General features: G+C 44.0%; 1 protein-coding gene across 1 annotated transcript in view; it reads left to right on the top strand.

Moving 5' to 3' along the window:
* The window catches only part of LOC308325911 (cadherin-2-like), a 69,965-nt gene extending 57,851 nt beyond the window's left edge, over positions 1 to 12,114 (top strand). The window contains exons 11-16 of the mRNA XM_080778673.1: positions 143 to 285; positions 1,316 to 1,549; positions 2,798 to 3,031; positions 3,479 to 3,618; positions 7,181 to 7,345; positions 10,702 to 12,114. Coding sequence (XP_080634799.1) covers positions 143 to 285; positions 1,316 to 1,549; positions 2,798 to 3,031; positions 3,479 to 3,618; positions 7,181 to 7,345; positions 10,702 to 10,908 — 1,123 coding nt within the window. The 3' untranslated portion in view covers positions 10,909 to 12,114. The remainder of the gene's footprint in view (positions 1 to 142; positions 286 to 1,315; positions 1,550 to 2,797; positions 3,032 to 3,478; positions 3,619 to 7,180; positions 7,346 to 10,701) is intronic.
* Positions 12,115 to 12,346: the final 232 nt, after the last annotated feature.

Genomic DNA, 12,346 nt, shown 5'->3' with positions numbered 1-12,346 from the left:
GCATTTTCAAGGCAATGCCCATTACTCTGGATGTACTACGGATAAAGCTGTGCTAAAAAGTCACAATGATGTTGAATGTTGTTTTGAACTCTTAGGATTATGAGCCTTTTGTTTAATCGCTCATTCTTTTGTCTCCTCTCAGATACGCAAAACTCACGGATCCTGCCAACTGGCTGAAGATAGACCCCAACACTGGCCGAATCACCACGATAGCCGTTCTAGACCGAGAGTCCCCCTTTGTGAAGAACAATTTGTACAATGCAACATTCATGGCCTCGGATAACGGTATGTTGCTAACAGTCCCTGTAATGCACTCGACTAAAGTTTGAGTTGTTTTAATGTAGCCTGCCTCTTTTCAAAAGCCAACCCCACTGCAGGCTGTCATTGTCGGCGCCACCGGGAACAGACAAGAGTCATGTTTATGAAAGTATACGAGGCACAAGGTGGCCTTGTGTGGACAATCTTTTGAAGGTCTCTCTTCTACCCGGCACACCAAATAGACTGCTTTTGTTATTTGCCTTTTATACCAGGCACGGCTATATCAGTGCACCCAATCTGTGGAGGATTTCTTTTCCTCTGAGGCACAAAAGCAGCATCCATGCTTGAAGGGCAGCTCCGCGGCGAGCACTTGGCATGTCTGGTACGCCGGCTAGCTTTAGTTGAAGGTTAATGTGGTCGCAGCGATCCTAGAACCATGGTGCGGCGTGCGGGGCATAGTCACCTCTCCTGCAACCTGACAGGATTTACCTCTGTTCAGGTTTACCCTGTTCCGTGGAGCATGCGATCAGGCCAATAAGCTTAAAAACTCCACCAATAAAGAGGTTTCTCAGCCTTAATGGGTCAGGATTGGATGACTAGCCCCTTTGAGCGTGGCCCGAATGGTAAAAAAGCCTCTTAACTCAGTGAATGCATAGAAGAGGACGCTGAGAGGAGGTGACAGTGGGCTCTGTCTGTCTTTGCCCTTTAGTATTCCCATCCCGTGGCCGTCGCCAGGAAGATATTCCTCAGGCACATGCATGTGTGCTTACGCTCACGCACGCATGCATACTCACGTGCGCACGCAAATGCGCGAGTGCGCACACACACAATGTGGGTGTGCAGATATTGCCCAAATATCAGTCCGTCACTCTCTCTCACCCACCCCATTTGCGATTAGCTTCTCAGATCAGTATGCGGTCTTCGCCCACATGAACCCGATGTTTGAAGTGCCCTATTTGAATGTGGAAAAAAAAGACTTGTTTTGTGTTTTTTGCGTTGCATTATACAATATTCTCATAAATATCTTTGTTATTTTTGTCGTTATGCGTGCCATTAGGCATACCGACAGCGACTGGCACAGGCACTCTTCAGATCTTCCTGCTGGACATCAACGACAACGCCCCGCGGGTGTTCCCCCAGGAGGCCGAGGTGTGTGAGAAACCCGAGCCCAACGCCATCAACATCACGGCGCTGGACGGAGACCTGAACCCCAACGCCGGGCCGTTTGCCTTCGAGCTGGCCCACAAGCCGCTGGACGTCAGGAGGAACTGGACCATCACCAGACTCAGTGGTGAGGGAGAAGACACAACATAACACGAGCACTCTTAATGTTTCTATGTCAGTCGTTCTTCGATTTTAAAAAAATAGCAGACTTACAAGGCACAAGCTCGTAGCGCGCCACTCGCGCTATGAGCTTGTAGATCTGCTATTTTTCAATAGCTAAAGCATAGCATAATGCTAACACCAAAAGGGGTTCCCGCCCAGAATGGGTTATAGCAATTGGTTTATATTGTGTTGTCATTATTGTTGTTATTAACTGGTAGTAGCTCTTTTTAAAACGGCAATGTGGTGATTCAAACTGTACTGGGTCTCCATCAAATTTGTACCTCTGAGCTAAAAGAGCTTATAAGCTTATAAGTTTCAGGCAGGATCACTTCACACACAACGAGTCTCCACATTTCTCCATAGAAGAGAAGGCAGACAACAACTGCACATGTACTAGTTACAGTATTATCAGTATATTGTATTAGCAGACTACCATTTGCAAGTTAAATATGACCTTAAAACAACAACAAAACATAATCATCACCAATCATTTAATCACGGTTCATATTCATCCTTTGGAGATTAGAAAAACAACTGAGCTCTAATGAACATTGTTGCTTATTACTGGCATTCATTTATTGAAAGATTGGTGCGCCTGTAATATTGTGAATGTTGTTCTTCGTTTAATTCGTGCCACAGTCTGGAGACGACCTGCAGTTAAATGTGGCAATGTCAGCAAATATAAACGTCCATTGTACAAATATAACTTACATTCCATATACCGTATGCAGATGGTAATACATGTTTACATTGGGAAACGGCCTTTAATTGATTATTTTCATTCAGAACAAATATGAGGGAAATGGCTCGTGTATTATTGTGCGTTAGCGATTAGATGCAGTGAGTCATAACGCAGTGAGTATATCTTAATAGGATAACGGGCATATGGATTATAGTGGCAGGGAATTTATTCTAAGCGGTATTATCAAAAGGTATTCAGTAGAGTTCTGAGCTGCAAATCTAAATCCTGGCCATATTTTGGATTAGATAGGTAGGAACTCATGCCGCATACTCATTGCAAAGTGGTAATAAGGTCATAATCATATTGTGAACACCGGCACTACAAATGTCTGTTTTGACTTAATCCCCCTCGCTTGAAAATGTTTTCTCTAAATGGCTTCATTGTATTCTTCTAAAAGCTTATTTTATAACACTGAAGTACAAATCTCTCTCTCTCTCTGTCTCTCGCTCTCTCTCTATGTCACTCTCTCAGGTGACTATGCGCAGGTGAGCATGAAGATTGGCTTTCTGGAGAGCGGCATCTACGAGATCCCCATAATCATCACCGACTCGGGCAACCTGCCCATGTCCAACACGTCCTACCTGCGCATCAAAGTGTGCCAGTGTGACATCAACGGCTACTGCACCGACGCGCAGCACATAATGGCCGCCGGCCTGGGCACGGGCGCCATCATCGCCATTCTCCTCTGCATCATCATCCTCCTCAGTGAGTGCCTCCTCCTCCGGACAGCTGTGCCCACACTTATTATGCCCAATTTATGCTCCGTTGTACTGAAAACACCCGATCTATAAACTCACAACACGTTGCATCCGTGCTGCGTTTATGAGCTTGTGGATCTGCTATTTTCCGCTATGTGCTATTTTCAGTAAATCGGTCTGGTATTTTCTAAGTATAAATAAGGCTTTACCACACGGACACAGGGATTATAAAGATGGACAACAACAGACAAACATCATCCGAGATACAGCCAGATTATTGCAGGATTACCAAAAAAGATAGCCCTGATCAGGCCCGTGTCCCGAGCTCAGAAACACGATCAGTCCCCTGTCCCGACCTCTAAAAACACTGGGTTGGATTGTTTTATCTGGAGAAAATATGTACCGTTGTTCTTTTGCTTGAGTAACGTGAGGTCTTGTCTCTTTCTCACTGCAGTCCTGGTGCTGCTGTTTGTGGTGTGGATGAAGCGACGCGATAAGGAGTGTCACGCCAAACTGCTGCTCATCGACCCCGAGGACGACGTCCGAGACAACATCCTCAAGTACGACGAGGAAGGAGGAGGAGAGGAGGATCAGGTACGGTGGAACGCACACACCCACACACACTTCACACTATCGTCACTGTCCGGTGAAAACATGGAATCACCTGCTTTATTTATTTGTAGATAAATATGTATTTATTTTCCGTTTTTTTTCCTAGTTAATGAAAATGAATAGTTTGGAATATGCAACGGTCCCACCTGACAGTGGCAATATGCTGATAGCCCAGCCTCATGGCCACACGTACACCGTACTACACTCTCAAATTCAATTGTCATAATGACCTCTGGTTAGCAGCTGGGAATCGTTTCATAGTCGTACGAAATGGGCTATTTTCTTGCTGCTGGCTAAATTGTTCCCCGAGTCCACATGGAGCTCAGGTACGGCAGAGATGAGTGGGAGAGCCCTTCCCTTCCCTTCCCCGGGCCGGACCGGGGCTAAATTAGCCTCAGAGACTTGTAATTGGAAAGCTAATGTCATTTAGAGACAGACAGCTGCTGGGCTGTAATAATGGAGCTCTGTCTAAGGTAACGATATGACTGCAAAGCCATTACACATCTGGTGGTGATTAGGCAGGCGGTAGTGTGCACGCACGCACACAAACACACACACACACACACGCACAGACGGATATGCACCCACACAAAATCCCATTCGGTGATCTCTAAACTGTTGTGAAAGGGAACATGTTGAAATAAAACCGTTTTATGATATAACGCCTCTGAAAGGCAAAAAAAGGAGAAAGTAGAGAACAGACTGATCGAAGGAAAACAAGTTTTCCATTTGGAGTGCTCAGTGCTGCAGAGGAGGGCAGGTTGCCAGGACGAAATGGTCTCGTCGGCCGTAGAATCGAGGAGTCAGTGTTGGGTAAAAAAAAAAAAAGAGCCTGACTTTTCTGGCGATGTGGTCTTTATAATGCCCACCTCTGTTCTCCCCATCTCCCGCTGGGGAGGAAATTGAAGTGTCAGACCATTGGTCGCTTTGCCAGTATTTGAGTTTTGTTGCTGCTGCCATTGCTGTTGTTTGTATTGGGTTTGCGGGATAATCATTTTCAGGAGAGTGGGTGACTGCGCAGGCGACGCTCACCCAAAGAAAGAAACGCATCATGTAGACATAATGTCAAGTTGTTTGTGTTACTGTTGGAGAGTGAAAAGCAACAGGATGGAGATCAATCCTCTTTAAATGACCATGCAGTAAAATGTAGCATGGAAATACCTTTCAAATCCAGTCAATATATAACCTGCCACTGTTTTTTGTTGAATTTATTTTAAGCCTATTTATTCAAAAACTGCAGGTGTCTCTCTCATTTGTGCCTGTAAATAAACAGAATTCTCAACTGCACCGCAAGACCACTTCTAGCCAAACCATTTTAAATTCAAGTTCCATTAGTGTAATATATTCACTCCTTCATTCATTCATTATACAGTTTGTTGTTCAGGTCTATCTTTCAGACCGGAGTGTGTAAGCAGCCAGCTAGTGTATTGTATTTGAATGTAGATCAGGCATAAGGTGGTACAGCGGTACTACACAGTAAAATCATCAGTGTCAAGCGTCTATTAAAAAAAAAAATAGCGATCTACGAGCTTACAACGTGTCGCATTGTGTCACGCTGTGAGCTTATGGATTTGTTGCCTATAATTGCCCAAAATAGCAATGCCAAGCGATGTGGTAAAGTTAACTTAACCCATTTTGGGGGCGGGAACCCCATTTGGTGTTAGCATTATGTTATGCTTTAGTTATTGAAAAATAGCAGATCTACAAGCTCGTAGAGTGGCGCGCTACGAGCTTGTAGGTCTGCCATTTTTGAAAAAACGAAGAACCACTGACATAGAAACATAGCTTTTTCAGAAAACTGTCAGGATGTAGAAGACATTTTTAGAATCTGATCTCAGGTCAAAATGGGTTAAAGTGAAGTCTTTTTACACTTTTGCGGTAACTCTGCAGTAGCATAAACAACGTTACTGTTATGTGAATAGCAGGTCCTCCACTGAGGGCGGCAGCAGAGCTAGATGTTCCAGGTTAACTCTATCACTATGAAACCATGTTGCAGTCGCTGTCACTAACTCCTGACCCTTGTCGTGAACCTCTGCATCCCCCACAACGACCCAGAGGGGTCAGGGCAGGCTGACGTGAAGTCGAGCCGACAGACCACATCCTGTGTGTGTGTGCGATGTGTGGTGGCCACTGTCCTTTTTGCTGCCGGCCTGAGGGTTACTGTCATTGGCCGTGACATCGAATTACACATGAATAATCTATGCGTTTTGTTTTTTGGATTTGGGATGATACTTATTAGTGTGAAATTGAGTAGGTGTTTGTTTGTCGAGTGTCCGCATGCTCAGTTGTGTTGTTTGCATGTCTCGGTTTCTTTGCGCGACAGCATAGGGTTTATATACCGGTATTTTATCCCCATGTTTATTTTTAAATCGGAGTGTCTGCAGTCTGTGTGCTTGAGTGCGTGTTCGTGTGTGCGCGCGTAAGTACATATTTGTGCAAACCGGGCAAAGACAATTTTGAAGACGGATATCACAGTTGGATGGATTACCGAAATCTTCTAAAGAGAGACAATCCATCATGCACGCCTATTAGGCACACATGTCCCGATTCTTAGATGGCGTTTTCTCTATCGTGTCCGCTCGGTGGCCATGATACCGTCTAGTTCACCCAGCTGCACTCTCTCATCACAATACATTTCTCACTCTCTCTCTCTCTCTCGCCCGTGTGCACTGAGTACTCCTCGCTCAAATCCTGTCTCCCATTCTCTTGCCTATATTGTCTTTCTCTGTCGCTCTCACGTCCTCTCTCTCATGCTTAAAAATAGCCCACAATGTATCAAATCGTGATGAGCTTGTAGATCAGTTATGTGTAGATCAGCTTGCCGTTATACTTCCTTGTATGATTCCATCATGCGATGATGTAGGCCTATATAGATTGGGCGTTACTCTAAACTCACTCCCTCACTCTTCACCTCATCCTCTGCTCCATCCTCTTCCCCTGCCTGTGACTGTATGTGCAAACTGCAAGCCATTCAGGTTGCCTTGGTAATGTTAATAGGATTAGCCATAGCTTATGCGTATCCACCATCCCGTGTCTGGGGCCTGATTAGAGCAAAACAGTCGCTAACACACACACACTTCCTGCAGCACACCTCGCATGGTGGAAAAGCTCTGCGACTTATGATTTGCTCCCGAAAGCTTGGACACCCTCACTGTTGGCTGTATTTTTATTAAACGCATCAATTCGCCCCCAAGCTTGTGCTTCACACAAACAACCAGATTAAAGTTCCCCTCCACCTGCCGTAGCCTTTTGCTCAAATTAAACCCTGCGTTCTAACTTTGGAACCTTTTATATCCCACTTCAATAAACTTCTCTTCTCTTAGTGTTTTTTTTGTTGAGAAATCCAACCTGATACGAACACACTCTTGCCTCTATTCATATGGGTGCCGACGTGCCGTTTTTCTCGAGGCGTTTTTAGTTCTCGGTCGAGCCCAAAAAGAAAAGCCCAAAAGCTGCTGTCGTCAAGTGGTTTCGGGGGTCTCCAGGCACTATTGGCTCGGTCGGTTCTCAACCCCCATCTGTCCATCTTGTCGTCTTTCCCCAGGATTACGACCTCAGCCAGCTCCAGCAGCCAGACACGATAGAGCCCGACGCCATCAAGCCTGTGGGGATCCGCCGAATGGACGAGAGGCCCCTCCATCCTGAGCCTCAGTACCCCATGAGGTCAGCGGCTCCACACCCCGGAGACATCGGCGACTTCATCAATGAGGTAAAAAAACCCAGCAGCCAAACAGCCGTCACATGCTGCATGCCTGTGTATGCAAAAAAAAAAAGAAAAGGAAAAAAAGGGATTATCTTTCTAAAGTCATGCGATTAATTAGGAATGTTTAAGGTGTTAATAAAAACTATATATAACACTTGGAATAAACGCTGGATGAATAATGATATGACACATCTATCACGTTCTCCGTTGCGGTTTATTTAAGATGTACAGTGCTTATTTTAAGATTTGAAATGGATATCTTTGACAGTCAAACGGATGCATGTATCAGATGTTCTGAGACTGTTCAGGAACTGTTTGGAGAAGAAACCAATCAGTCTTTTGTCTTTAACTCAAATCTGTTAGATTTTCACATTGTGTGTGTGTGTGTGTGTGTGTGTGTGTGTGTGTGTGTGTGTGTGTGTGTGTGTGTGTGTGTGTGTGTGTGTTTGTGTTGTGTCCACAAACACACACGGAGGAAGTAATTTCAGAAAAAACTAAATGTTAAACACATTTTTCTATCCATGTATGGGTAATTGTTCATTAGAGTTTTGAGTTCGTTTTTCAATTTCATTTTGAAATTGAATGACAGTGATTGTATCTAAATTAACAATTTGTTTATATGAAACGAGTGTAATATCTTGTGGTTGCTTACTTACCTCTATATTCAAGGCAATTACTAAGACAGGAAAGTGTTTCTTATCTGACTTTTATCAACCCAGACAAATATGTAAAGTCAGAACATTACATGATGTTCTTTTCTCAACCCAGACATTATGTAAAGTCAGAACATTACATGATGATACTGTCATTTAGTTGGATATAATTGTTTACCCGCTTGTTCCTCGCCTTAAAGTGAGGTGAGTAATAGATGTGACAGCGTAGAGGAATAAGGGATGAGAGAAACCTCAGCTTTCCATAGACGCACACTGCTCTGCACCCTGAGCTGCCCCAGGCCATCATTGACTCCAGCAAGAAGGGAGAATGTAAAATGAAAAGGACGGTCATGTATTTTTCACCAGCTCCAACAGACCGGAGTTTCACAGCAGTACAAATGGAGCACAGTTTTTAGTTCGTTCCCACATCGTCTCTCCCCCCCCCCCCCCCCACACACACACACAAACACACAGTCTCACACACACACACACACACACACACACACACACATTCTGTAACTCCCTTCCCCACATAGTGTCTTGAATGCACATACTGTGATACACTTGTCATACCAACTCGCTATTGAGAGAGGTTGAGTGTCTTTACACTGCTCTGTAAAAACAAGACAGGTGCATACTTAAGGGAGTGACTATTCTGCTGGTGCCTACATTTATTTTTTCCCCCAATAACTGTGCGTGTGTGTTGGTTTGGGGGGCTCCAGTCAGTGTCCCGTGACTCCGTCCCAGAAATTCGCATTACGGCCCCCAAATGACGGCCTGTGTTCAATCCCAGATTTGAACATCGCTAAAGCTCAGTCATGGTGAATCTGCAGCTTACAGGGAGCTGGAATTTGACCTGAACATTCATTGCTCTGGCTGGCCTCCAGAGAAGCTTGGGGGGGTTTCTTATTTTGTGCATGCAATGGGTGAATACAACCCCATAGCCATGGAGCTTTTCGCTCCTAATTAAATGGGAGGGATACAAAAAAAAGTAAGCCTAGGTCGCAAATCTGCCCAGGAATTTAACCTTTCAGAGGGTCCAACAATGCTCTTTTATTCAACCTTATATTCTGTTTTCACTGAGGGGGCTAATGTCTGGCATATTAGCGCAGAGTGCCATGGCATGTGCACATCTTAAGTGTAAGACAGTGAGAAAGCGCGCGCGCACACACACACACACACACACACACACAGAGCGAGCGGAAATTAAGTGATGGATTGGTTGCTGGACTACTATACCCCTTGTTTCCAATGGCATGGTCGTTTTTTTTACTCGGATCTTAGTCAATTTGATCACAGATCTCCATTGTCTCTCAGTCGGACAGAGAGTGATGAGCAAATCCCCTGAACTGAGAACATTTCACCATTTGACTAAGAGGGGCATTGTTTCCAGTACAGTGAATAAGTCTGTTTTAATGGAATTAGCAGGGAGAGCTCTATGATTGACTAACCTTATAAGACCGCTAGTTGGGGCGCCGCGTTGGGTTCTAGACGGAGACGGCTATAACCAGCAGAGCAGTGATGACTGTAATTGTAATGAATGATCCATCTGTCATATTTCACACCAAATTATCAGCACCACAGCCCTGAGCAAACATTTAACGAAGGCTAACAAGTAGAAAATAATCACTAAGTGTGCAGGCACTTTGTTTCAATCCATCTTTTCATTTGAGGGCATTGCAGTTCTATAATGACAGGCTTAGAGGGCCCTATAAATCTCTGACATGTTCCCAATGAGCTGGGCTCTTCTCTCTCTCTCTCTCTGTGTTGTGTTGCACAGTTTCTTCTAATTCAGTTATTATTTGTTAGATGTCCTCAGTTTGCGCGATAAGAGAGAGAGACCAGGCACCAGGCTCACATCCAAAGTGCTTCATGGCCAAAGCACATCTCCACCGCTAGATTAGCAATCCATCAAGTCTCCTGAGTCCCGTTAAGGAATGGGCTGGGAAATCAATACCAATCCATAAGGACCTCTCATGACGCTATATGAGGGCTTCTGGGAATGTTAAGCACAATCTTCTAAAATGGAAACACCTCCACAAACCACACGCACGCACGCCGCATGGAGTGCACGCACGTATGCATGCACTCACGCAAGGACATGTTTTTGAGTAAAATGGCCACCCCTAGTTTTAGATAGCAGTAGAAAGTGGAAGGAGAAATGTGAAATGGAAAGAAAAATGATTGCCACCCAGGCACTAGATTACAAAGTGTCAGTGCCAGAGTTATCCTGGCCAATGCCGGCCCACGGATAGATGGGATGGGGAGGGCAGTGGTGATGGTAGGGGGGTTCAGAGGGGGAAAGGGGTTGCCTGACTTGCCTCATTAGAGGAGAGGATTCCAGAGATCTGAGGCGGCTGGTCATGCTTTTTCTTGGCTTTTGATCAGGCAATGTATAATCCTCCAACCCAGAAACCATCGGGAGAATCCCGACAACCAAAATGCCGTGGAAACGTTCACAGGAACTTTAGAGCCTGACTAATCTGGACAAGGACCTGATATCCTGAACATGTGTGCAGAGGGGGAAAACCCCACTGTTGGAGCTCACAAATACATTATACTTTTGGGGTCGCGCGAGAGCAGAGCAGAGCAGGGTGGGGTGGTGATGTGTTGATATCCATTATTCCTGGCAGGCAACATTGGTGTACGTTTACAACGCTGCCTGCAGTCTGCTCAGCTAACCATGTTTCTGTATTTCCTTGTGTCCAGGGACTTAAGGCAGCGGACAACGATCCCACCGCCCCTCCCTATGACTCCCTGCTGGTGTTTGACTATGAGGGAAGTGGCTCCACCGCCGGCTCCCTAAGCTCCCTCAACTCGTCTAGCAGCGGGGGCGACCAGGACTACGATTACCTCAACGACTGGGGCCCTCGCTTCAGAAAACTGGCAGACATGTATGGCGGAAGTGACGACTAGGGCGCATGCAGCCCCCTTCACAGAGGTGGAAGAATGAAGACGAACGGTGAAGAGAAGGAAAGAGGATCTTGTTGTTGTTTTTTTTCCCCCTCCCCTGTTGATGGGACGTGGACAGCTTCTGATACACTGATGTTCTCTGACAGAGTGAAGGAGGATTTGACAGAAAAGTACAAAAAATTTAAATGAGTATCAATTTTGTTTTTGTTTTGTTTTTCAAAAAACAACCAACCTAGGCTTATTGTTGTAGTCTGCGCATACATATGCTTGTTGAAGGCTTAGGTTATAGGCTATTGTCCAGGTTTGGAGCAAGGCGGATCGGGACATTGGTGGACTGTCACCATTGGGATCGTTGGTATTGAACGCGCTCAGTTACACTTGAATTTCACAGTACAGAAGCACTGGGATATAATGTGCCTTTTTGTACATTTTTTGGATCTGAATGATTAGTTTTATGTTCAAGGCTTTAATGGTACTGACTTTTGGAGTGATTTCGAAACAAGAAAGTATGTTACACTATGGTATGCTTCTACATGCTTTTTTTGTTTTTTTGGTTACACAATACTGCTGTTTGTTGAAAATGACTATTTAAATACAAATATGAAGATGAAGACATGAAGGATCCCTTGTTAAGCTTGGATGGGAAGGAACAGTTAAGAACAGCACTGTACAGTATGCTAGACTTTTAGACTTTTTCACTAAAAAGAATTTAAACTTATGCAGCTGGTTGCAAATAAAGGGAGTCATAAATCATACTTTTGTAGCAGATTTTGTTTTCTTTATTTCTGAAGTGGTGTAGTATTTTGCAAATAAAACAAAAGTGTTTTGTTATAATACAGTACATGTACACTTCATTTGCCTTATTCATCATTGAATATTTTCAACTTTTACTTCACTGTAAAAAGACGTGTGTACATAATGTTTTTTTTTCTTTTTTTCTTTCCTTTTTCTTTTGATGTAGTATGATGATGAAGTGCAAAAAGTTCCAAACTTGTAAATGTGTAATTTGGACTACAAATTAAAAGTTTTTGCATGTTTTTATCTTTTCACAAGAAAAATGTTGATCCCAAAATTTATTTACAAAGTGAAAGAAAAAGAAAAAATCTGGGTGACATTAAATGTGTAGAAGTTAAATTTTTTTGTATAAAAGAAGAAAAAGAAAAAAATCATCTGAGTGAAAAAATAAATAAAAAGAAAATAAAAAAAATGCATTCTTGTCAGCACAACTGTTTGAATACCAAATTCTACCAAAAAGAGGTTGGAGGAGGAGGGGGAGGGAGTAAGGGTCCTGGGGCATTGTAGGCAGTGGGCACTAATTACTGAATCAGCTTTAAGACTGGGAAAGGTTTTGAACTGAAGCCTTGTGGAGAAACGTTATGTACTGGAATACAAATTACCGTATACATCTCTGACCCCAACCATCCAAATAAAATGCTAATTT

Source organism: Protomyctophum bolini (genome assembly GCF_963924005.1).
Source record: "Protomyctophum bolini genome assembly, chromosome: 12".
In the NCBI taxonomy this organism is placed as follows: domain Eukaryota; kingdom Metazoa; phylum Chordata; class Actinopteri; order Myctophiformes; family Myctophidae; genus Protomyctophum; species Protomyctophum bolini.
This window is presented reverse-complemented; position numbering and strand designations above follow the sequence as displayed.